At 42.8% G+C, this 27,973-nt stretch overlaps 1 protein-coding gene across 2 annotated transcripts in view; it reads left to right on the top strand.

The window, feature by feature from the left end:
• The window catches only part of cep112 (centrosomal protein 112), a 117,940-nt gene that overhangs the window by 86,236 nt on the left and 3,731 nt on the right, over positions 1 to 27,973 (top strand). For both annotated transcript variants that reach the window (XM_089018067.1, XM_089018068.1), the window contains exons 23-24: positions 22,384 to 22,473; positions 25,732 to 25,833. In XM_089018067.1, the coding sequence (XP_088874193.1) occupies positions 22,384 to 22,473; positions 25,732 to 25,833 (192 nt within the window). The remainder of the gene's footprint in view (positions 1 to 22,383; positions 22,474 to 25,731; positions 25,834 to 27,973) is intronic.

Genomic DNA, 27,973 nt, shown 5'->3' with positions numbered 1-27,973 from the left:
TCTTTTTAGGTGATCAAAAAGGAACAGTCCTTTTCAAAATGTGGCACACATTGTACACTCATTCTTTATTGTGTCATTCAAATTCATTGGCTTGGTCGAGCAGAAACTTCAAAGTTGAACATGTTTCAACAATGTTTAGTTCTAAGCAAGCAATTTAATTTGGTAAGAGTCATTCAACTCATCAACAGTCAGTGGTTATCTGCGTGGGAACATACGCCAAACAATATCATCATTACTGGGCGGGTACCAGTAATCTTGCAATTATTATTCTTATTATTTTTGAAAAGAAACACCACAGCATGTTCTGTCTCCTTTTGACACAGCCTGGGAAAAACTAACTGGTTTTCATCTGATTTCTCCAATGCTGTGGACAATAGACAACTTGGGAGTGTCAACGAGCTAGCTACTTAGCACCTCCCCCATTTTTTTCCCCAAAATATTTTTTATGATGTTCCAATAAGTATTTGATAGGCAAAACGGTTCTGATTTTAAGGTGCGCTGAATCAAGTTGTAAGACTGTAAATTATTTCCATTGACTATGCATCAAGCTATTTCTTTCACTCTATTGACAAAGGATTAAATGTGAAGAGTAATACAGATAGCTACAATCGAGATGTCCCTTATTTTAAAATTAAACAGCTTAAAGATGGCAAAAAGGAGGAGACGTTAATTGAAATAACGCGTAAGCCGTAATGTAGTTAATTTTAGTAAACTGCACAACACTATCTAACTTGGTAGCTCAACATTTGGCTATGTAGCAATTGTGTTCATGTGCTAAGTTAAGGAATCGCACCAGCCACCAAAGCGACTTTTGACAGTTATGTTGGAAATCAACATCAAAATGGTTAAAAAAGGTTTATGAAAATATTCTACAAAAATAGGACATGAAGTGATCCTCAAGTCTCTAGCAGCTACATAGCTAGCTCAACAGCTGTTTGGCTAGCACTAGCATTCAAATGCTCTGAGTCTGCATAGTTATCATTTTATTGTCAGCCAAGTGAAAGAAAATGGCCTCATTGGAATCACACAGGCCACCAAAGCATCTTTTAGTTGCACCACTAATGGAGACACTTGCACAGCAACTTGTGTTCTCTGAGCCGAATAACCAATTAGAAAAACAAACAAATCATCATTTGTTTCCGCTTTTTACAATTTTTTCATAAATAAAGAACGTAGAACTTTCTATCAATAAATTGGGCCCGCTATTCTTATCAACAGTAAGATTTACCGACATCACTTCCCCAGGATTATTTTTATGAACGGGTTCATCAATGAGTTTAGATTAGGAGCCTCAACTCAGCAGCTTTTTTTTTTCAGACGTACAGGATAGAATTATGGCCAAGGAGGAGATGTTTGTGACTTGTAGTGTCTCTTGTTTTTTTTTTTTTTTGTTTTTTTGTGTTTCAGTTAACACTCAAAGAACATAACAGTGTGCACTTACCTGTTCATATTTCATGCTCCGTGACTCTGAGACAACTCAAAGAGAACTTTGTGTCCCTTGCTAAGATTGTTTGGGACACATGATGAGGCGAGTGAAGGATTCCTGACAATAGCACGGGAGGAAAATCCGTATGGTCCCAAGAAAGCTGTTCTGCTCCTACTCTGGAATCCCATGTTCAAATTTAGCTCCCTCTGTGGGCTCTTGTGTACTTCTTAAATGTTGGCTGTCAACAGCAGCGGCCTTTGCATGCCATGCACTTTACAAGAACAAACACCGCTGCACTTAAATCTGCTCATTATAAGGTTTGTACTTCCATGTGACTTTTAGGTGGAGGAATTTAGACATCTATGCCCCAAAAAGAACCAAACGACACACCCTTCAATTTGAAGTAATGAGTATGATTATCTTTGTCCAGCCATTGATTGTGATACAGCTCGCATAATGGCCTGCATTGTAAGTACTTAAAGATCTGTTGCGTGAGTCTATACACCTTTTTTAAAGTCCACGTCCGTCTGTGCTCACATCCCAAATAGAACACTTGTAAGAGTAAGAGTTTGCCCAGACACAAATTTTGACATCCAGCTTTTCGGTTTTTCTTGCTCACTTTTTTTTACACTTTGAATTTAAAAAACTAAAATTTTACTCACGTATAAAAAAAAAAACTATGCGGAATGTAGGTTCTATTTTTCATGTTTTGTATTATCTTCTGGAATTGTCCCATTTATCCCAATTAACGGTGGATCAATCAAAGCAACCACGGATCTAATGAGGCATCTGCCGTTTCACTGTACAACCCCGTGCGTATGTTGGTTGCATATCTTACGTGTTTGAAATGAAACAGTGGCAGGATCAAGCGTTCAGCCTGGAGGGCAGAGGTAGGCAAGTGGTAAATGGGCCTCTTGAGCCTTGATTGCAATGTTTTCAAATAGTTGTCATCCATATTTACCTTGAAAATATCACCGCACGGCTCCTACGCAGATGATGTATGTCAGGCTGGTGATGTTGTATCATTAGTATCGGAGCGTTATTTTACCAGTATAAGCGTAAACATGTAAGTAAAGTCTTGGATTGGATTGGATTTGCCTTTATTAGTCTCGCAGTGGAGAAATTTACAAATTTATTTATTTAATTTTGAATTTACAGTGTAGCACTATGGTTCCTGGCTATATTTACTGTATTTCAGCTTTTAGGTGTATGGCTGCTGACAGTCATTACGAGACCTGTTGTGGCTTCACAAATAAGATGCACCTGCGTGTAAGATGCAAGGTCATCTTTTGAAGAAAATCAAGGCTTTTGGGTGCGCCTTATTCACCGGAAAATACGGTAATCTATTCAAGTTCCTCCCCATCTGATTTAATATGATTTTTCATTGTCATTTTGTGTATTTCAACAAACAACAAGCACTTCATGTTTCCATAAACAATATCGGATCTCTTTTCAAATTGAAATACAGTCAAACTTTGGTTTTCAACCATAACCCGTTCCAGAAACCTATTCGATAACCGATTTGGTCAAAAAATTGGCTTCGATTAGCTGGCAACCAATTCAGGGTGTCCCCCAACTAGTGCCGAAGACAGCTGGGATAGGCTCCAGCACCCCCCGTGACCCTAATGAGGAATAAGCGGGACGTAAAATAGATGGATGGATGGATTTTCCATTATAATCAATGGCTGCTTTTTTTTGGACCAATGGAATGCGACACGAGGATAATGCGTCAATCACAGTCAGTGAGAGGCGACACAAAGAAGTGACGTATAAGGAAGCGGAGAGGAGTCGAATGGTGGATTGAGGTGCGCTGAGTTTGGGTGTAAACTGAGGCATAAGAAACACCAACATATTTGTTCAAAAACCAAATTGGTCGCGAACATTTGAAAACCAATGTTTGACTCGATTTGAATTGGTGTTTATCTATTGCTAACCTTCTTGGCGCGGTTGTGAGTGCGGGTGCATTGAGTTTTTGTTTATCAACCCTTTGCTCTATTGCACATCTGCCAAATGTGACAGAACTCCAACCCATGTTAGCCTTGCCAAATGAAAGGTGAGGACACACACACACATGCACACACACGCACGCACACACACACACACACATACTTTTTATCTCTTTTACTAGATGCGCTCTGTCTTTCCCAGACTGCGTCTCCAAACTCTTCAAACCCTGATCTCGTACGCACACACACACACACACACACACACACACACACACACACACACACGCACGCACACACACACACACACACACACACGCACGCACACACGCACACGCGCACTCTCGCACACACACACATGTGCAGAGGCGCACATGCTCACCTCATCTTGCCAAAAGCAAGAAGGTGGCTGGTGAATAAACAATGGCACTCCGCCCATGGTGTCACCCGTTCGCTCTTTGATCAGCGTCGATGTTCTCGCTCCTCACAGCAGCGCTTCCCGTCTCTCTCCAGCTAGACGTAGACACACACGCACGCACATACACACAAACACACACACACGCACACACACGCATGGCTAGGCACACTGAAGTCTTTCGTCTTGTCTTTTTGTAGGTCCTCTCCATCCACATCCATCTTGGAGCAAACATGGCTTTGAGTTAGTGCCCTTGTCTCTGGTGCCGTTCAATCGGATTCCCCGGCACGTATCGTCGGTATATTGATTGTGAGCCCACACGTTCCTGATCCCGGTCCATTCCTGCCATGCTTGTCAACGGCAAGGTCTTTGTTGTAGGTGAAATGACAGCTTGCATATTACAACACTGACCGGTCAGTGTCTTGTCGTTTGTAGATGACTTAGTAAACGATGTGTGGCTCACATCACAGTATTTAGCCGCTGCTCCGCGTTGCGGCTAGCGGTAATGAAGGCTTCCCAGCGCACGCAAACAAACAATCCGAGTGGGCTCGTTGTGGCAGCTGGAGCTCGTGTGTCGTTGCGGTGGTGGTGTTATATATGCATTCGTTTCTGAAGGAGTTGAAAGGATGGATGACTTTGCCTGTGGGAAGAAATGGCTGGAGTGGATCAATAACAGGTGCTCTGGAAACATACAGAAGTACAGAGAGAGAAAAAGAGAGAATGCGTGTGTGTGTGTGTGTGTGTGCGTGTGTGTGTGTGTGTGTGTGTGTGTGTGTGTGTGTGTGTGTGTGTGTGTGTGTGTGTGTGTGTGTGCGTGTGTGTGCGTGTGCGTGCGTGTGTGTGTGTGTGTGTGTGTGTGTGTGTGTGTCAAATTATAAGGCGCATTGTCAGCTTTTAAGAAATTTTAATGTTTTAGGTGTGCCTTATTGTGCGGCGGTAAGGTGCAAATAACAATACTATATCGATATTGTGGTGTCGTAAGGTGCCACCTGGCCATTAGAGTATGAAATTGTTTGGATTCACAAGTGCAAGACGTCTTGGCGTGAAGTCATTTTTATTTGCATTTTAATAAAAAGTGACATAGGCTGTCCTTTAATACACAGTATGGAATGTTAATAATTTTCAAAATCATCGCGCTTCAGCAGACAAAACAAGAAACATTGTTGCCCCCCCCCCCCCCAATGAATGATCTCGTCTGCTACACACGAGCTAGCGTCTGAAAATGAAAATGGCTCTGCTACACGAGTGCTGGGTATGTAACCAAGTCACCTGACCAAGTCGACCAATGGCGCGACTGATGGCGTGACACGTAACCAAGACACGTGACCAAGTTGACCAATGGCGCGACCGATGGCGTGTCACGTGACAAAGTCACACGGCCAAGTCGACCAATAGCGCGACCGATGGCGGCTCATGTGACCAAGTCGACCAATGGCGCGACCGATGGCGGCTCACGTAACAAGACACGTGACCAAGTTGACCAATGGCGCGACGGATATATCGATATAAACAACAAAAATGGCCGGCGGGGGATGAAAAGGAGCACCGTAATAACCGGATTATCGTAATAACCGGGTATCGTACTAAACGGTACTAATTATACATAAAAAGACGAGAAACGTGCAAGGGAAATGAAAATAGTATCGTAATAAGCGGTACTATCGATATAACCGATATCGATATAACGAGACTTTACTGTATTTTCAAACGTTTCCCATGTATAAGGCGAAGCGGACTATAATGCGCACCTTCAATTAATGCAAAAAGTTTGTAAATATAATCAGAATGTGAATCAGAATCAAAATGCCTTTAATATTTGGACTATTAAAGGCTTTGGGGAAAATTGCAATCTACAGCAGCAAAATTTGAACGGAGTGGGGGTGTGGAAGGGTCAAAAGATAAACAAAGTATTCTATGCACAAAACAAAATGTCAGGAGACTGAAATGTAAACTGCATAAAAAAGTTTCATAAAAAGAACTGTACATCGCGCAAGGTATAAAAATATATTAAAGTATAAAAAGCATATTTGATATACGTAACTGTAATAATCAGAATCAGAAAGTCTTCAATAATCCCACAATGGGGACATTTGCAATATACAGTATATAAATATATCGACATTTTCTATTTATAAGTCACATTACATTCTCAGGCGCTACAGTGGAGGCTGGGGTTATGCACAACTTCTTCAATGGAGGAGGGGTTGGAATCGGTGGCTGCTGACAATAGTTGCGAGACCAGTTGTGGCTAAAAATGACTTCACATATAAGGCGCACCTGCGTATCATCTTTTGAAGAAAATCAAGGCTTTTTGGGTGCGCCGTGTGCGCCGGAAAATACAGTAATATGTTTAGGTTTCCCCCACCATCCGATTTAATATTATTTTTCATTGTCATTTTGTATTTTTCAACAAACAACAAGCACTTCATGTTTCCATAAACAATATTGGATTTCTTTTCAAATTGAAATACAATCAAACCTCGGTTTTCAACCATAATCCGTTCCAGAAACCTGTTCAAAAACCAATTCGGTCGAAAACTGAGACATTTCCCATTATATTCAATTAAATTAATGTCTGCTTTTTATTTTATCGTGATTGAACAATACAAACACCCCTGCTCACAATGGAACGCTACACGAGGATAATGCGTCGATCGCAATAAGAGGTAACACGAGAAAGTGACATATAAGTAAGCAGAGGAGAGTCGAGTGGTGCGTTCAGGTGCTCTCAGTTTGGTCCAGAAGCCATTTTCGGTTGTCAACCGAGGCATAAAAACGTTTTGGTCGAAAATCAACTTGGTCAAGAACTGAGACGTTGGAAAACCAACGTTTGACTGTAGTTTCAATATAACAGTGAAAATGTCATCATTGCTAGTTTTATCCTTTCGTGTTAGCGTTAAAGGACAACCGACGTCAAGTTGTGTCCATAATTTGTAAAATGGCTTCAAATGACTTCTACTGGGCGTATTTTAATAAGATTCCACCGTATATAGCTATATTTTACGTTTTAAGACTCGCGCTGAACATTCAGGAAGTCTAGTTTTTGAGCTGGTCTCGAGTCCGTACGTGACGTCATAAAAGGACCGCCTACTGACCGTAAAAAAGACGCATTGTAGCGTATTTCCATCACGTCAATGTATTTTGCTGTACTGTTTTTTTTTTAAACATGTCTTACACCCAAAAGCCGCCAGCAGAGGGAGGCAAACTCCATGGAAAGATAGTATCAGCCTGTGGAAATGAGCTGATTCATTCGCACCGGAGCTGGTCGCCATTTTTCTGCCTCTTCTTGGGTGAGACATTACCCCCCGCCCGTTTGCCTCAAAATGGCCCAAATAAATTCTTTAATCGATTGCAAACATGTATGCTTTGCTCATCAGGACTATTTGAATCCTATTCATAACTGGATGTGTAACAAGAAAGCATATTCTCCGAATCTGAAGCCATTGTTTGGATTCTCCAGCAATGCAAGACGTCTTGGCGTGACGTCACGAAAGGGGGGCGGGACTTTCTGAAAATGCCCAATTCGCAGTTCAATTTTTTTGCAGATTTTGGACACTTTAAGTCATTTTTATTGGTGTTTTGCATTTGAATAAAAATATCATACTGCGTGTTTTGGGTATTTTAGATGCTATAAAACGTTTTTCTGATGTCAGTTAGGAAACAAAAAAGTGATGTCGGTTGTCCTTTAAATGAGATGCTGTTTATCATTTGGTGAAGTAAGATGTTGTTGCTGAATAGTTCACCGGCCGCTGCCATCTTGAAGTACTGTAATGTAAACAAAGGACATGTTTTGATTATAGTTTGTCTCGCTATGCGCAGCTCGAGCAGCTCGCACCGTGAGTTTTCTGCCGAGGAAACCAACAATCTCTCAAACGGACTTCATGAGGCGCACAGTAAATGTGGATTTGCACTCTCAGTTTGAAAGTACGATATCATGTAACTTTAGCTTTTAACTCATTCATTGCCCTAAAACTGCCATTCACAAATTTATTTGGGAATTGAAAATATGATGAGTATAAGAGTGACTGTTGTTTGTCTTTGTGTGCCCTGCGATTGGCTGGCCACCAATTCGGGGAGTCCTTCGCCATCTTGCCCGAAGACAGCTGGGATAGGCTCCAGCACCCCCCGCGACCCTAATGATAAATAAGCTGGATGAAAATATGTCATAGAGCGCCATTCCCAAATTTGTTTGGGTATTGTTTTTTCATGCTTGGGTGCCGATACGCTGGCCATGGCCTCTGGCCTCTTTCTTTTCCACAAGGGAGCAGCATTTCGCTTTTTTCCATGTTAGCCCTCTGTTCCAGCTTCAGCTGTTGTTAAAGCGCTATATAAACCAATATGTATGTATTGCATTGTATTTTGGACAGCCGCCCTCATTTCAAGCTCTTACAACTCCAGACCCATATAATTTAGGAATTAACTCTTTCTTTCTAATGAAAGTAGAGAGTCTAAGGTTTCTAATGCTGTATTGAAAGATTATGTAGTCCTAAAACGCAATAATCTGTGGGTCCTGGAATTCAAGTGACAATGACAAAAACCCTGGCACTAGAGTGGACACATTTTTGCACATCTGGCAGTGAATGAGTTAAACAAAAAAACATCAAACTTCTAAGGTACTATCACGTCTTTTTTTTTTTTTTTGCTTGCAGTGCTTTTGTTAAAACCTACTTAGCATCCATGGAGGTACATTATTTGGTCAACCTGAGACAGGAACGTAGCTACACAGACACACACACACGCACACACACACACACACACACACACACACACACACACACACACACACACACACACACACACACACTCAAATACCCGCAAAGACATGCGGTGCATATTTCAGCCTTGTTTCCGATTCTCTTTCTACTGTTGCTCACAGCAGCTGAGAGACAAAGAACAGTACGTTCCCCTTGTGGACATTGCTGGCTTTGGTACGTGTCTTCATGACCAGACTGTTTTCATCAGTAATCGACTGCAGCAAATGGGGATGCGGCGGGTGGGGGGGGGGGGGGGTCATAAACGTTAATCTAAGCGGTTCCTTTTTTTTTTTCATTTCTTTTTTTTTGTCACCCAAGATTTTGTATTTGAGGAGCAACCAAAGTATTTTAAAGTATTGACAGCCCATATCGATGATATCCAGTGAAGAATCTTCTCATAGATTCTGCCGTCTCTCACCTCAGGAGGGAGATCTCACCGCCACCACCCCTCTCCTCCTCCTCCTCTTTGTCACTTCTTTACTTTTCCCTCAGTCCTTTTGATAAAAGTGCAGTTAAAAGAGTCTGTAGTCATCCTCTCTGGCTGGCTGTCCATCTCTCCTTTATTATTTACGAGGAGATCAGTCGACTTGTCATGCATTCGTCGACTGAAGTGTGTGGGTGTGTAAGTGTGTATGAATGGTGTGTGTGTGTGTGAATGCGTATTCGCGTGCGCGTGCGTGTACGTGTGCGGGCGTGCGTGTGTGTGATGGTATATGCAGTCCATACACTGTTATATTTTTTATTTTTTAGCATGTTCACTTCACACCCCTTGTGCATGTATGTGCGCTGGGCCTAGCATGTGTGCGTGGGTCTGTGTGTGTGGCTGGAGGCGGTGCCGTCCCCCCGCCCCCTCTCTGCAGCCTCAGCGTCATTAGAGGATCTCTTTAATCCAGACTTTAGGAGAAACTTCTGACAGCGCGCTGCAAATAGAAAGGCCCCCGCCGCACTTGAAGCGGCTGCTAACAAAACAGCCGAGTTTAAAGAGGCCCCTGGCATTTTTCTTTACCTCCTCTACCTCCTCCCGCCCCCGCCTTCTCCTGCTGCCCTCTGTTGCTTTTGCCTCACCCGGGGGAGACTCGCTCGCCTTATCTGCGCGAGGAGGAGACCACCCAGGAAAGACCGACATCTCAAAGCATTGCGTACACGTTTGTGTACAAAATGCCGAGATCGCAACCGTGCTCCTTTGACGCAAGATAGCTCACATTATGGAGAAGTTTCTTCACTTAATATTCATGCGTGCCCGTACCTGCTCATAGATGGCTATGAGTGCTCTGTGTACGTGTGTGTTTGTGTCTGTACGCGCGCGTGTGTGTGTAAAGTTTTATTCCCGTTTCTTTCAGGGTGCAATTCACATTCCTTCCATATGGACCAGTGTCCTTTCCTTAGTGGTTGTTAACTTGAGTTCTGAACTAAATATGGATAAACAAAAAATCAAGTTTGGTTTTGACGAAAGAAGTCCTGATCAAATTACTGACCCATATTTCTTTATGGAGTTTGTCACAAATTAATCTTTTTTCAATGTGATTATCAAATTGATCTCTCACACACACAATTCACGTGACTTTACACTGTGAAGCGATCATTGTTAATCTACCCAGCTCAAGGATGACACCTCGTACTGATGTCCAAAACGTTTATTGTGGAAAACCACAAAAACTAAAAGACATTTAAAACAACAATCGACATTACTAAAATATGTTCGACAAGACATACAATAAATAAGCAACGGTATGTACCGTGTGCACCTTGTAAACCGAAAGTAGAAAACTTTAATGACGTAGACCACAGGTGTCAAAGTTAAGGCCCGGGGGCCAAATCTGGCCCGCCACATTATTTTTTTCGGCCCGCGAAAGCAAATCAAACTTGTGAAATTCAATGATGCTTGCTAAAATCCTAACCAAAATTTCATATTTTGGGATGTAAACCACAATAACAGTCATTAGTCTTGACTTCAGATTTGAAAAGTAGTGATTCATTAATTTGTTGTGCGCTCTATATGTAATATGTGGAGGGGATTAAACATTGTAATGGCTTCCCCAAACGGCCCTCGAGAGGAAACCATAACGACAACGTGGCCCGTGGCAAAAAAATGACTTTGACACCTGTTTCTCTCATTGTAGCTATTTCTCTCGCACATCGAAACACGGAACCACAAGTGATCCATGACAAAATATTTTAAATACAGTATTGAGGAGGATTTTAAGAAAAAAAACATAACTATGAGGATTCACATAGAAACATTGAACACCTTTGCAAAACAAGACCAAATTTTAAAAAATGTTGTCATGGCAACCAGTGACTTAATATTGCCACCAGTTACGTTTAGTAACATGTTGGATGCATTTTGGAGCAAGATATGCTAAGCTAAGCTAGCTCGGGAAAGTTTAACTGTGCATAATGACTTCATGGAATATCGTGCATGGCTCCCCGTCAGTCAAGTCACATCCCTTTTATTTATGTAGCCCACAAAAGAGTCTCAAGGGGCTTCACAGGGCCACAGTTGACAAATTATTAGGAACATCCCATGATCTAAAGCTCCCAAGTGGGTTGTGTGATAAACACCAAAAGGGCGAAATGGTTCCGGACATCGCAAATGTGGTTTTGGAAATATGAAATATAGATTCAAGGCAAGCGGCCCAGGGAGTGAATGGTTCACGTGTTGACCCTTACAGTGGAGAGGCTTCAATTTCAGGAGCGGCTTCCCTGATTGGAGTTTGCATGTTCTACCTCATCCTGCGTGGGTTTTTTTCCGGGTACTTTGGTTTCCTCTCACATTCCAAAAACCGTGCTCTGCAGGGTCATGGAACACTCCAAATTTTCACGAGGTGTGAGCGTGGATGGTTGTTCGTCTCTGTGTGCCCTGCCATTGGCTGGCAATCGGTTCAGGGAGTCCCCCACCAACTGCTCGAAAAGGGCTGCGATAGGCTACATTCTCTTCTCGTTCCAGTTTTCTTTTCTGAGGAAATCAGTTCCTCCTGTCTTTTCCCAGGCTTTTTCACAAAGATCCTACATGGCAGATAAAGGCCATATCACTCAAGGAGCATCTGGACACATTTAACCACAACCCTAAACACACACGCACACACATACACACATCCATGCACACACATAGGCTGAGTTAAAAAAAAAAACATTTGAACATTCTTGACTTTCAGCGGAGTATAAAATCCACGATTAACTCATTCACTGCCATTCACAAATTCACTCGACAATTGAAAATCTGCCGTAGAATGCCATTCCCAAGTTTTGCTTTTTTTGCGGGGAGTGAAAATCAAGTCCCGATCCATCTTTTGTGAAAATTTCAGAACTGTGGGTAATGTATTTCCCTCCTACGACGGGGCAACAGTTGCGTATTGCTCTAATAAATGCAGCCTCCAATCACCCAGTGAAAACACGGGTGATTCCTTTCCGTGTTTTCATGGAGGAGAGAGCGTCGATCATGGCGAAGCGTGTTCGTCACAAGCAGCTCTCTGGCAATGTTTTTCACTTCCACAAGGGGGCGGTGTTTCCCCTTTTCCATTTAGCGCTTTGTTTCAACTTCCGCTGTTTTTAAAGCGCTATATAAACCAATATGTATATATTGCATTGTATTTTGGACTCATTTCAACTTCATATAACTACAGACCCATATAACTTAGGAATTAACTTTTTTATAATGAAAGAAGAGAGTCTAAAATTTGTAACGCTGTCTTGAATGTTTATGTAGACCCAAAACCTCAATATTCTGCGGGTCCTGCAATTTGAGTGAAAATGACGAAAAACCCTGGCACTGGAGTGAATTTTTTTTTGCATGTCTGGCAGTGAATGAGTTAAAAAACAAAACACAATCCACGTTTTACTCTGACATTCGCAAACGCACCCAAAAAAAAACTCACTCAGTTTTTGGGAAAGGTTGCAATGGTAACAGACACAACATATTTTGTAATCTCTATAGTTCTTCTGATCTTTTTTAATGTGACTTTCATTGGACTGGACATGATATGCGAGTGTGTTTGCAGTGTATACCGTGACTATCTATCTATCATGCCTGTCTGCCGTTGTGTCTAAACATTTCCACCGTCTTGACATGATTCATCTATGGACCGATTTTGAGTCCCGATTAGTCCCTATTATTGTAATGACTTCAACCCTCAAAGATGTGTTTGAACAGCATAAATGCAGAAGCCACATGAGAAACAACACAAAATGTGACACCACCAAGGCCCCACTAGAAAGACTGGCTTCCCAGAAGACATTCAAAAATGCTGTGTCACACTTGCGGGAATCACAAGTGGGTTTTATTGGAACGATGTTGTGGCCTCTGGGAACCCCAAGGACAGCCTTGTTGTTGGCCCGTCATGCTTGCTCGTCGTCTTCCGGTACAACAGGGATCCATGTCGAGTTTACGGTCCCATTGGATACTCTGCATCGTTTCCTTCCAATTCCCAAGTTGATTTATTCATCTAGCATAGTGACACGACACAGCGGTTTGAAAACAGTCCGCGCACTGTGTGCGATTGGTCATGGTAGCCGTCCGTCGTTCGGTGACACTCATTTGACCAGAAACGCTGTGACTTCACCTGTTGGGGGAGGAGTCTAAGAAAGCCTGACACTTGAATATTTCTTCTCTTGTACCAGTTGATGTGGTCCATGGTGGCTACGTGTCTTCAAAAGAACCCTAGCTTGGGTCCTCCGGAGAACACGGCCTCCGAATTTGCACATGGCTTTAGTTTCGCTTCAACCAAAATGGCCGATGTTGAACATTTCTGAACTGTCTGCTGCGTTTAACTCATTCACTGACTCACTGCCAGACGATGTGCAAAAATGTGTCCACTCCAGTGCCAGGGTTTTTGTCATTTTCACTCAAATTGAATATTGAGTTTTAGGACTACATAAACATTCAATGCAGCGTGAGAAACCTTAGACTCTCTTCTTTCAACAGAAAAAAAAGTTAATTCCTAAGTTATATGGGTCTGGAGTTATATGAGCTTCAAATGTGGGCGGTTGTCCTAAATACAATGCAATACATACATGTTAGTTTATATAGCGCTTTAACAACAGCTGAATCTGAAACAAAGCCCTAACTTGGAAAAAAGGGAAATGTCGCCCCCTCTTGCAAGGGGAAAAACATTGCCAGAGGTTTGACTAGCGCTTTATCGGCAGCCCCGCAAGAAAATACAAAACCCGAACAAATTTGGGAATGGTGCTCCACCTTATATTTTGAAATACCCGAATAAATCCGGCCATGGCAGTGACTGAGATAAAAAGCATGAAATGTGGCAGACAAGTCATTCGTCTTGTTCTTATGCCAGCACGCCCTCCCTACAAACCCGGGCCCCGAAATTCAGATTAAAAAAACGCTTCTTGAGAATCATCTGTGTGGATCTCTTTGGGCGTGACAATATTTTCACCTCATCACATTTTATGAGGTGGAAAACCACACCAGAAAAACGTCGCGGTCTTTCGTTTCAGGTTGGAGAATGGATGAATGGCTTTGCATAATAATGTTGCTCTTTTACCATCAATGCAATTTTTGATATTATATTAAATAATAAAATAAATGTCACCCATGCTTTCGACGGAGGCTCATTCGGAGGAATTTACGGGTAGGAGTTGATAAAATTTCAAGCCGAGGAATTCATGCTCAATGGCTTCCTTAAAAAATTATTCAAAAAAAAACTATCCTTTGGCAATGTCCATGCAAAAAAAAAATTCTTGAGGCGCCGTCAATGTTTACAAGCTGTCAGTCATATTTCACTTGACGTGACATGGAAAACGACGCCCAAAAGCTCGCCGCCCTTTTGTTTGATGTTCCGACGGATTTGAAGTTTGGCGCACAGGGTTTGTGCAACGACGAGGTTGTACTCCCGCCAAGGAAACTGCCATGCAAAGGTTGTAAAACTGGCGAAACGGGGAGTTTTTGCGCTGATGCACCTGGTTGTTCACTTTTTTTTTATGTGGCGTGAGATGCATTTCCGTGCACTGATGACATGACATCTTTCCACAAAGAAAACTATTCTTTCGGTAGTAATCGTAGAACATTTGTAAACGGTAAAGACAATGTTTCAAGTAACGTCTGAACATTCTTGAGGTGCCTTGGGAGGCGACAACTATGAAGCGGCATTCTTTCTTTAGCTTCTTTTATAAAGTGACTTGTGATTGACCTAATTGGGAAAAAAATCAAGATATAAACTGTCGCTTGATCAATTTTTGATTTGCTCAGTACCACTCCAGTGAAGTGGGAGGGGGGGGGGGGGAATGGTGCAATTCATTTGGAACCTCTTGTTTCGAAAGTGATGTCAACTGAGCCTCTCGTTGGTTCAGGGAGAGAGTCAGTGAGGAAAGAGCAAAGAGGTATCATCGAAACAATTGGTTCTCAATTGGGGTCTCGAGACCCCAAAGTGCATCATGTAGAGCCACCATTTTTTGGTGGAAATTATTATTATTATTATTATTATTATTATTATTATTATTATTATTATTATTGCACAGCCGCCTTATGTCGAGTCAATACAGTTACATATTTCAAATATGCTTTTTATACTTTTATATATTTTTATAATTTCCAATATGTACTGTTCTTTTATGAGACATTTTTGTGCAGTTGTTCAGTCTCCTGACATTTTCTTTTGTGCATAGAATACTTTGTTTTATCTTTTGACCCGCCTTTTCTATTTTGTTGCTGTAGATTGCAGTGTTCCTCCATGGTGGAACTATTAAACAGTATCTGATTCTGGTTGTGATTCTGACTTTTATTATTATTATTATTATTATTATTATTATTATTATTATTATTATTATTATTATTATTAATAATAATAATAATTTTATTATTATTATTATTCTCTCACTATACTTTATCCACATATCAGTCCTGTTTTTAAAAAACTGACGTGATCAGAATCAATCCCCTTCCCCATCCCAAAAAAAAGTTAGACCGAGATTTAAATGAGCCCTTCCCAGGATGTTTGATTAAGGTGATGGAAATTCGGAGCGCCTTAGTCAGTCAAGGTTATCTCAATCCATCCATCCAATCCATCCATCCATCCATCCATCCATCCATCCATCCATCCATGCGTTTTCTGGTCCGCTCTTTCTTCACAAGGGTCACCGGGTGTGCCGGAACCTATCCCAGTGGTCTCTAGGCAAGAGGTGAGGCACCCCCTGATCTGGTTGACAGCCAATTGCACGGAACGCATACACAAACATCCATTTGCGCTCTCATTGACACCTAGAGACAATTGAGTGTTCCATGAACTGGCCACACATGTTTATGGACTGTAGTAGGAACCAGAGTACCCAGAAAAAAAAACATACCGGCATAGGGACAACCTGTAAACTCCACAGAGGAAGGCCGGAGCTGAATCAAAAATGTAAAATAAACAGGAATGTGAGCTCAAATTTTATTTACCTGTATATAATGTCAGTTTCAGCCCCATTTTTGCACATTTCCCAGTCCAAAAGTGTGAACCTGATTGACCTAAAAACTAACAAGATGTGTGACAACCGGGGGTAGGGCTGAGGGATATTTTCAGTTGAGTGGTGGTTTGAATCAGAATAAGAAAGCCTTTAATAGTCACACAATGGGGAAATGTTCAATATTTTTGGTTGGTTGGATGGATGGATGATGGATGGATAGATGGAAGGTTGGATGGTGGGGTGGATGGATGGATGGTTTGGGTGGATGGATGATGTATAGATGGATGGTTGGATGGGTAGATGAATGGGATGGGTTGGATGGAAGGATGGATGGGGAGGATGGATGATGTATGGATGGATAGATGGAAGATTGGATGGTTGGCATGGATGATGGATGGGTGGGTGGGTGCAGTGGATGGATAATGGATGGATAGATGGAAGGTTGGGTGGATGGCTGATGGATGGGTGGGGTGGTTGGACAGATGGGTGGGTGGGTGGTTGCGGTGGATGGAAACATGGATGGATGGATAAATGGAAGGTTGGATGGGTAAATGGATGGACGGACGGATAGGATGGGTTGGGTGGATGGGTGATGCTGCAGAAATTTGGCTTCCCCTCCAAATTTCTCGGCATCCTTAAAGGACAACCGACAGCATTTTTTTGTTTACAAACAGACAGAAAAACATCTTATAGCATCTAAAATACCCAAAACACGCAGGCTGATATTTTTAGTCAAATGCAAAACACAGATAAAAATGTCTTAAAGTGTCCCAAAACTACTTCAAAATGACCTTGGAAATGGTGAGTTTCAGAAGGTACCGCCCCCTTGTTCGTGACGTCACGCCAGGACATCTTGCCTTGCTCTAGAATCAAAACAATGGCTTCAGATTGGGAGAATATGCTTTCTTGTTACTCATCCAGTTATGAATATGATTCAAATAGTTCTGAAGAGGAAAACATAAATGTTTGCAATCAGTTAAAGAAGTCCTTCTGTATCATTTTGAGGCGTCTGGACTCCAATGTAGCTCCCAGAATGAGATGACACACAAGCTCTGTTGGAAATGGGTTGATTTGTCTGCTGGGAATTTGTGTCAGCAAATATTAAATAGTTGTCTTTGTGCAACACACAACGATTCACCATCGCATTAGTCATCCTTCTAATCCTTCTAATTTCACCATCAACACGATGTTTTCAGACCAAACAAAGTGCCCAAAATGCATTGTGTGTCGCTTTCTCGGTCAGGGGCGTTCCTGATGTGATGTCACGTCAGGTATCGTCACCAACTCAAAAACAAGAGAGCGCGAGTCTTAAAACGAGACGAATAAAGGCAAATCCAATCCAATTCAGCTACCTCGACAGCATTCTAACACCCTCCTGTCTAATTGATGATGACGTCCAGGCCCGCATCTATCGAGCCTCCAAAGCTTTTGGCAGATTGCGTACTCGTGTGTTCGAAAACAACCACTTAAGAACACCAACAAAAGTCGCAGTCTACCAGGCAATGTGTGTGTCCACGCTGCTATGTGGCGCAGAAGCCTGGACCATCTATCGGCGCCACGTGAGACGCTTTGATGGGTCAGGTGCCTCCAACGCATCCTTGGCGTCACCTGGCAGGATCGTGTCCCACACACTGACATCCTTCAACGCACTGCCTCCACCAGTATCGACACTATACTAGCAAAGAGGCAATTCCGGTGGGTTGGACATGTCATCCGGATGCCCGGCTGCCGCTTGCCTCAACAGGATAACTCTTGCCAGCGAATAGGAAGCCTCATGGTCCAAAGTTGCGATACAAAGACCAGCTTTAACAGGCTCTAAAGAAGTGCAACATCAAGCCCAGCGATCTGGAGTCTGCTGCAGCTAACAGGCCACTCTGGCGTTCCTTATGCCACAAAGGGGTGACACACCTTGAAGACAAACGCACCCATAGGAGGATGGTGCGGCGCCAGCAAAGACACCTTTGTGCTGCTCCAGGATTTGTGGCTCCAGAATCGAGCTTCGTAGTCACCTACAGTGGCATCGTCGCTAGCAACGATAACCACTGTCCAATACCTCACATGAGAAGGAAACTATGTCATCTTTGACTCTGATGGACTGCCAAGAGGTTGGATGGGTGGCATGGAGAGATTATGGATGGGTGGTGCTGGATGTATTATGGATGGATAGATGGAAGGTTGGATGGGTGGCATGGATGGATGATGGATGGGTGGGGTTGATGGGTCGTTGGATGGATGGGTGGATAGATGAATGGATGGGTTGGATGATGGATAGGTGGGGTGGATGGGTGGTTGGATGGATGGATGGGTGGGTGGGTGATGTGGGGTGGATGGGTAGATGGATGGACGGACGAATGGGAGGGGTTTGGTGGATGGATGAGTGGGTGGATGGATGGTTGGATGGATATATGGAAGGTTGGATGGGTAGATGGATGGATGGACGGAAGGATGGGATGGGTTTGGTGGATGGATGATGGATGGTTGGTTGGATGGATAGATGGAAGGTTGGATGGGTGGCATGGATAGATGATGGATGGGTGGTTGGACGGATGGGTGGATGGACAATGTCAAGTTTCAATTATTTCAAGTTTTGTTGTCATTCTCACAAAAAAAAATGATACTTTTCATGTAAAAGAATGTGCCGGTTACACTCGGAATCATCGGAACCAAGCATGGCAAGCCGCTCGCTTGTTTTTCCAGCAAAAGACAAGCTTTGGTACGACGATAAACAAAATCGAATGATGAAATCGACAGCAATGCTTGTAGCGATGTGGGCAGCGATGGGGTGGGAACGCGACCGTCTGCAAAGAAGCCTGATTAATAGGATCAAGGCGGCGAACAGCAGCTCTGTTTTTTTTCTTTCTCATGAAATCTGTTGATTTGGAAATTAATCTCCATGAGTTTTTCACTTTCTGCTGCTCGGCAGGAAGGACAGCAGGCACAGTGTGTTTGTGTGTGTGTGCGTGTTTGCGTGTTTCTCATGATCAAAAGACAGCGATGGTGCATGGAAACAGAAACTGTCATGTGACGTTTGTCTCTGGCCTTGACAAAGTATAACTCACAACAAATGTGCCGCCTGTTTGGGGTTTTCCTCTTGAACCAAGTTCAACAGAACCATAATCAAACGGCTTGAGCATTGGACACTTCGGTGCTGGAACTTAAAATTGTGGATTCATACACTCCAAATATTCAGCAAGATGAACAATTTTGATTTTGATTCTGTTTTTGTTTTTCTTTTTCTTTTAAGTGATGGCAAAGAAGGAAATTAGAGCTCCAGAACATGAATTGTCTTTTTAAATGTCAATCAAATACACATTTTATTTATACCGCTGTAAAATAACGATATGTCAACGAGGTACAGGGATGCTGAAAAAAACACCACCGTTTTTCAGAGTTTAGTGGGTTTTTTTTTTTTTGCTTTGTCATTAAGGTTATTAAAGCTAGGATGCCCCCGCCCGAGCTCATTCCAAGACACAGACTTCTAAGACACAGACACACACACATACACACACCCTTGTCTCTGCGACATGCGTGCGGCGCACATGTGCACCTGTCACTCTCTGCTTTTCAAGCTGAATAATCAAAGATGAAGTGTCCACATGTGCGCTCCAAACATCTGGTTCTGTGCTTCACGCACAAACTGCACCATTCTTTCCATTCACACAACTTTGCGTTATTGACTTTCTTTCCTCTGTCATTCCCTTTCTTCTCCTTGTCGGAATTCGGACGAGCCAAAATGATTGAAGCTGCCGGCCGGTTGGGAAATGTAATCAAGTTCGCTCTCGGAACCAATGCGAGATGATGCCACGCTATTATTTACCTCTGACCCCTTCCCCAAAATTTTGTTGTTGTTGTGAAAAATGTTCCTTTTTTTATTCATGTTCGATATGAAACAGTTTGTAAATCCTGCCCAGTTTGTTCTCCAAAACAATTAGTCTCTACCAGTAGAGTGTCAATAATTACTATACATACCTGCCAACTATTCCAGTTTTGCCGTAAAAAATATGGTTTTCATTATCCCATTCCCAGTTACGGGTTAATAATGAAAATTATGGTTTCTAATAAAAACAATAAATCCAAAATCGTCAAAGAAGTAAGTACTGTACTCAATGTTAATTCAAAACACGAGAACACAGCACAGTGTTGAAGTGATTAGCTTCCTTTAGATGAATTGTACATGCGCATGGTACGGGTTTTTCCTGTAATCCAGAGTGACGGCTCAATCCTGGAATCGAGACTCAAGAGTTTGTGTCGTTCTTATCATTGTCGTGTAATTCATTTGCCAGAGAAAAATCAACAAAAAGTGTGAACATTAAAAGAAACCTCCTGTCGTTTTGTGAGTCTTTCCAGGAGTTAGACTTCACTCAAAAAAGTTAGAGATTCATACCTGTCATCCCAACTCATATAAAAATTGTAGTACGCCGTACATTATTTGAAATGATACAAAAACGCTAACAAGCGGAAATGCAGACATCTTACTGCGCATATGCACGCTGCGTACGGTCATCAATCTGACCGTACGCAGCGATAAAAAATATATATATTTGAGGATTACTTTTGCTGGTTTGCTGTGACAATAGTGGCAATCGGTGCAGCATTGACGTTGGCTGCCAGCAGTCGAGAAGAACTGGATTTGCTTCACTATTAAAAATAATCCCATATAAAAGCTGTAGTACGCCTTACAATTTTTGAAATGATGATTAAAAAATATGTACAATACAGGGAAAACAAGTTGACAGGTCAGAAGTTTATTGATCGCGATTTTTGTCATTGGACATGCATCTTTGAAGTTACTAACAATGTCTTGCAATTCATTGTACTTTTCAAACAAGATTGATTATTCAATGTTTGGTTGATTGTACAATCATTCTGTTTTGTTTTCTTAAAGTAGTAGCAAACATGATATTTTCATGATTGACAAGTTGAAATATAGGTATTTTTTTCACAAGTGACATTGATCAACAAGTAGTATCGTGTTTTAGCCTCATTTTAAGTAGATGTGATGTTCAACATCATTTGGCTTCAGGGGGGCTTTCCGTGGACCGACCAGGGCCTATGGCCCCTGGACCCCGGCATATCACTAGGATTTTCTGGTTACAAAAAGTTGGCAGGTATGGTTTTATCAGTAAAAAGACTTCTTCTTTTCCTTTCAGCTTTTCCCTTCAAGGGCCGCCACAGCGAATCAGTGTCCTCCATCTAACCCGGTTTATCAATAACATGACTGACGAATTCAAATGGACTCAGTTCCAATGGGTTTCCATCAATCGTTATTCAAAAATTTCCTGTCAAAGGATACGCTCCTCTGACAACTTGAGGCTTCTCCAAGCTCTCCGCTCACCCCTCTCCTCCTCACCACTTGTCGACAAATAGTCATTGTCCGACGAACTTGCTGCAGTTATCAGAAGTATTCAAGCTTCTGAGGGAAGGTTAATATTCACTATCATCCATTGAACTAGACATTTGGAGTGTAACACTTGAAAATGCTCCCAAAAAATGAATGCAAATGTGGATGCGAACCACACAATTAGGACGATGGCTGTCGGAGCAAGTCTCGTAACAATGTCCTTAAAATCCTACAGCTCTACCCTATGGTGAGAATACGTGTCTCACACGTAAAATGGCTCACAAAGTCTTATAATCGTCAAGTATATACGAATGTAGCTGGTTTTTGAAGGTAAGGTTTTAGACGAGTATACTGGTCCACTACTCAAAAAAGAAAGATTTGTGAAAATCGTGTATACTCGTTTCTGCCAGGGAAGGGGTTAATGATGGGCATCGCAGCGTCTCGCGGGAAGTTGGCTAAATCCTCCAGAGTGTGAAAGTCTCTGCCTTTGTCATTAAAAAGAGCATAATGAGGTCAGCTTTGCCGTAATTGCTTTTATGACATAATTATTACCCGTCAACACAAAGCTATTGGGTGAGATCTGTTTCTTTGTTTCTGCCTTTCTTTGACAGCTATTATCCTATTATGGCACTTAAATACAGGACGCTTCCAACGTTGAAGCTCATCTAGCTGCAATGGAGACACATTTTTACACCAAACCCCCAGTCCCGCGCCCCGTTTGCAATTCTTGTATTGATACTTCTGTCTCGGAAGAGTCTTACCTGACTGTGGGAAAAGGCCTTCCTATGAGAACAGAAAACACCAAGCATGTCCTGCCAAAACACCCAAATCACTCGACAGCAGTGATTCCGCATACAAATATCCCAACAAAACAACAACAAAAAACATTTTCAAACATGTAACTATGTCAGAATGCTGATGGGGGATGCCCAACAACAAGCCATTGAGCAGCACATTTGTCATTTTCTCAGTCATATCGCGCCGTCCGTGTATCTCTCCTGCTCCTACATCGCCTCATCCTACCTCAGCTCCACATTGCACCACAGACACATGCACATCTAGAGCTGATGTTCCATCATCGCTAACTTGTCTTCTCTCTTCTCAAGGCTCTGCGGGAGAAGGTGGAAAGTCAACAGAAGCAGCTGCACACTTTGGAGAAGGCACTGCTTGGCAAAGAGTTGGAGAGCGAAGAGAAGGTAACAGGCACTCTTGCTATCTGCCTATCTTCATACACATGGGCCTGGATGGAAGAGTTTGGGTGGATGGATAGATTGGACGCATGTGTTTGGGTGGATGGATGGGTGGGTGGCAGGTAGAGGGGTGATGAAGGGATGGATGTATGGGTTTGGGTGAGTGGATGGATGTATGGGTTTGGGTGGATGGATGGATGTAATTGGGTTGGATGTATGGGTTTGGCTGGCTGAATGGGTTTGGGTGGATGAATGTATGGGTTTGGGTGGGTGGGTGCATGGATGGATGGGTGGGTTTGGGTGAATGAATGGAGGGGTGGTCAAATGTATGTATGGGTTTGTGTGGCTGGATGAATGGTTGGGTGGATGAGTTTGGGTGGATGGATTGATCGATGGGTCTGGGTGGATGGGTGGGTGGGTTTGGGTTGATTGATGGGTGGATAAATGGATGGATGGGTTTGGGTGGATTGATGGTTGGGTGGATTAGATTGGGTGGATGGATGGATGGATGGGTTTGGATGGATGGGTGGGTTTGGGTGGATGGATGGATGGATGGATGAATGGTTTGGTGGATGAGTTTGGGTGGATGGATTGATCGATGGGTCTGGGTGGATGGATGAGTGGGTGGGTTTGGGTTGATTGATGGGTGGATAAATGGATGGATGGGTTTGGGTGGATGGATGGATTGATGCTTCTTGTTCCCCAATCTCTTTATGTGTTGCTGCTTTGTACGTGTTCAAGTAGCAGTTGTTTGAAGGTTTCTAATGACTGTAACATCTGCACCGTGTGATTCTTCTAATATCAAAGGCACAGAGCCTTGCCTCAATAAAATTTGGGAATACCTTGTTCGTTTCCCACACCCTCAGCCAGATCTGAAGGCACATTTTCATATTTTTTACTTGTGAAGTTCTTTCAGCAAGCCGGCTTTCAAATCTCAGCTCGGTGAACTCAGGTGCAAACTTTGTGAGTGGCGTCATTTTTGATGTGCCACCTTGTTCCCGACAAGGTTTTTGTCACTCGTGCCGCAAAAACGTCTTCCTGGCAACGACTTAGACACACCTTCATTAGCATACATCAGCCTTCCCGACGATGTGACAAACTTCACTTGAATGTTGAAAGTGTTGCGGGCTTGTTCCTTTCTGTTGGCAGCTGTCAAAAAAAAACGTGTGACAGTAGCAACGGGGCACCACCATCTGAGGACTATATATAGATGAAATGTTGTAATTTCCGGATGACTGCGCAGGGGAAATGACTGGCGCGCGTATGAGCAGTCTTCAAAACAATACCAATCGCATATTTGATCAGGAACTTTAGCTCCGTTTGAAAAGGGGCTGCCGTTGAAATCGTAGGGTTGACCGTTTCGCAAAATGGCATTACATGTTATGTTTTGCATTGATCTAAATGTCATCAAAAGTTGGTCTTGATTTTTCACTGGCACATTTTCATCGAGTCCAGGAGTGGGTAACCCTGGACCTCTAGGGTCCCATCTCATGCGCTTCTGTGTTTTTCCTTGCGCCAACAAAGGTTTTTACTCTGGCTTTTGTTAGAGCTTACTGGTGAACAAATCATGTGAATCTGGTATGTCTGAGCAAAGAAACATGTCAAACTCAAGGCCCGGGGCCATATTCGGCCCACCAGGTCATTTTATGTGGCCCCCAAAAGCAAATCATGTGTGTCAATTTGCTAAAATCGGAATCAAAATGTGAAATTAACACTCACCTGAAAAAAAACATTGAAGAATCTACTGTATTATAATTGACCTGACTGATTTCAAATCTAGTAATCTATTCGTTTGTTGTCTAAAAATAGTTTCTGACCAAGATGGAGAATAGAATCTTACTATCTAGCTATCTATCTAGTTAGTTAGTTTTCTAGCTAGCCAGCTAGCTAGTTGTCTAGCTATCTAGCTAGCTTGCTCATTGTGTAGCTATCTAGCTAGCTTGCTCGTTGTCTAGCTATCTAGCTATCCATTTATGTATTGTTACATGCCGTCCGCCATCTTTTTATTCGGGTTAGCAGAGAAACCAAACCAAGGTGTACAAGAAGGTTGAGTGTAAACAGCGAGTACGGGAATGAAGATAGCTCAGGAACCAGGAACTGGTGGCACTTTACACTGCATGGGAGAGTTTGGCTGACAAGGGGAAGGATTGGCAGGTGTGTCAGAGAGACAGGTCCAATGAATGGGGAGATGCCCAACCCACACTGAATTCAGGGAAAGGCAACCAAAAACAACAGAGGGAGGGGCCACAAAGTGGAACACTGAGGACAGAACAATGTTTTCTCACACTTTTTTATCTCACGATCGCAACACAGGCGTTCTGCCATCAACTCCTTAACTGTATACTGAAACGTGCCTCAACGTGTCCAACGTCCAACGACCTTAGTAATTGACACGACTAGTCATTGTTGGAGCTCTACTGATCTGGAATTTCAATTCATCTCAATGGGAAATGTTGATTTGATATGAAAGTTGGCAAGTCAAGGTACTGGTGCAGGCCATATGGGCCAAAGTATTGGGACACTTGGCAATTCCACTGACAGGAATTTGCCATGGCAGGTGCTCCATTTATGTCAGTCGGCAGACATTTGCTCTTAATTGCAAAAAAAAAATACAAATCCTGAGTCAGCAACTGGATAGACACTGCAGATTCTTTTATAGCTTAAACCCTGTATTTGCGCGCACTGCTGCTATATGCGAACCCCGGCAAGCTTTCCATTCATGTGTGCTTGTCGGTTAGAAAGCCGTTCTCAGCTTCTATAATCGGACTCTGGTTTGGTCGGCATGTAATTTAGCCCCAGACAGACTTCCTCCAGTTCCTCCCCCGGCGGAGAGATTGCGAGCAAACTTGCCAGAGAGCCGCCATCACCACATTGATGCGTTCTGTTGTGTAAATGCTCCGTGGCATCGAGTTAGTGACGCCAGACGTGAGCAGCCGGCAGGGGGTGTCGGGCTGGCTTGTGCGGGACCCCCTGTGGTGATGTGAAGGGATTCTGACGAGGAAGGAAGCTCTGGAAGCTATGAATGGGGTTGGGAATGCCTGGTGTGCGTTGCTGTAAGATTCCTCACTTTGAAAAAAACCAACAACAACAGAAGTCAAAATGTGCATTAACACTCATGAAAAGTTCCCAACTATTATAAATCTTCCCCGCTTGTAACAAACGAAGCGTTTTGTATGAAATTTACGTTTTCTGTCCCCAATGTCCTTGAAGCCCAAGAGACTTTTGTAGCTGTGGTGTTTTCATATGCTCTGCTTGCATCGTCAGGTCACCACACTACGTCAAGAGTACGAAGAGAAGATGAAAGGTCTGCTGCCTGCCGAGCTCAGACAGGAACTGGAGGACACCATCGCGGCACTCAAAGCTCAGGTGACCGCTTTGTTTGTTGTTTGCATTCATCTAAACTTGTGTTTGAAACTTTTTGAGGCTGACTGGGGTGTCGTTTTAATGTTTTTCACTCACATCAGACCCTTTCGGGGGGAAAAGAAATCTGCTATTTTCACATTGGAATTCCGTCGCTCCTAAATGTCGGGAAAAAAATATTTTATTAATGTGTCTGCCCTTCCCAGACTTCCAGCAAGTGCTTAATTCACAGGTAATCCATACAGTGCAAAGAAATGTTTCAAAACGTACACACACACACATTAAAAAATAAATAAGTCTTCTTTTCCTTTCGGCTTTAGATAAATACATGGATGGATGGAGAGAGAGAGAGAGAGAGAGAGAGAGAGAGAGAGAGAGAGAGAGAGAGAGAGAGAGAGAGAGAGAGAGAGAGAGAGAGAGAGAGAGAGAGAGAGGATGGATGGATGGATGGATGGATGGATGGATGGATGGATGGATGGATGGATGGATGGATGGATAGGTAGGTAGGTAGGTAGGTAGGTGGGTTGGTTTGGACGGATGGATAAATGGATAGATAGGTGGGTGGGTTTTGGATGGATGGATAAATGGATAGATAGGTGGGTGGGTTTGGATGGATGGATAGATAGGTGGGTGGGTTTGGATGGATGGATAAATGGATAGATAGGTGGGTGGGTTTGGATGGATGGATACATGGATAGATAGGTGGGTAGGTTTGGATGGATATATAAATGGATAGATCGGTGAGTAGTTTTGGATGGATGGATAAATGGATAGATAGGTGGGTGGGTTTGGATGGATGGATAAATTGATAGATCGGTGGGCGGACGGACGGATAGACGTATAGATTTGCTGATAGATTGAAAGAGAGAGAGTGATGGATAGATAAGTGGACACACCAATAAAAATATAAATAGATAGTTAGATAAATAAATACATACATAAATAAATGGGATGATGAATCGATAAATAAATACATGAATGAATAAACGAATGAATAAATACATGACGAGATAAATAAATAACCAAACAAACAAAGCATTCGATACGGGGGCATCGCAAGCCTTTTTTTCACCAGCCAAAAACCAAATCCCACAATTCGGCGTGTGCCACAACTGGCAGAATGCTTCACATATCTGCGGCATGCTCGCGCACGATTGTGCCTTCTTTAGCACGTGTGGGATTGTGCATCGATGCAGGCATGTTTGCGCTTTGATGTGGTCAACATTTACATAACATGCCGCAACGTGAGCGTTACCATTTCACGCTGTCCTTAACTTGCCGAATTTGGCTAAGATCTCGTTTTCAGCTCTGTCAACGTCTGTTAAATGAGATACCATGCAAAGTACCATATTTTCCGGTGTATAAGGCGTACCGGACTATAAGGCGCACCTTCTATTAATGACAAAAAAATAGGTTTCCAAATACAATATACAAATATACAAAGGTTTTCCAAATATAAGGCACACCAAATTACAAGGCGCTACATTAGAGCCTGGGGTTACACACTACTTCTACAGTGGGAAATGGAGTCGGGGCTGCTTACAGTAGTAGCAAGACCTGTTGCGGCTACTTCACATATAAGGCGCTGTGAGACTAATAAAGGCAAATCCAAATCTGCGTATAAGGCACAGGGTCATCCTTGGAAAGAAATGGTGTTTGGCCTTATACACTGGAAAATATGGTACATCTCTGTCTGTCATGGGATCACTGTTTGAAGGCACATTTTCACAATCTTGATCTGCAAGAAATGGATGGATTGGCTAATCCTGGAATCGGTATTTAAAGTCATTTCAATGGGAATTTGATGAAGAAGAATCCCAAGGCCTTGCACCTCATCGCTGGTGTTGTATGCCTCACTCTACCACCTCATCTCAGAAAGGAATGTTCCACTCAGAACAATACGGGATTTTTTTTTTTTTTTTACGGAGGCGGGCTGATGCTGCGCCAGCGTCTCCTGCCCGCCGTATAAACGTAGCCAGGGTTTATTTTCACTTTAGCTCAGACACTTGATAAATAAACCCGCAACCCACTTTGCAGTTAAACAAAAGGCCGGTAGCATGCCGCGTCCTCACCCTGGCGAACCCGCCTCATAACCTTCCCTGCCGTTCCCTTGTGCCTTCACCCCTGCGGCCTCATCTCATGACCC

Source organism: Hippocampus bargibanti, linkage group LG17 (assembly GCF_051943395.1).
Source record: "Hippocampus bargibanti isolate YZ-2025 linkage group LG17, ASM5194339v1, whole genome shotgun sequence".
Taxonomy (NCBI): domain Eukaryota; kingdom Metazoa; phylum Chordata; class Actinopteri; order Syngnathiformes; family Syngnathidae; genus Hippocampus; species Hippocampus bargibanti.
Note: the sequence above shows the minus strand (reverse complement) of the source record. Positions and strands in the feature narration are given on the sequence as shown.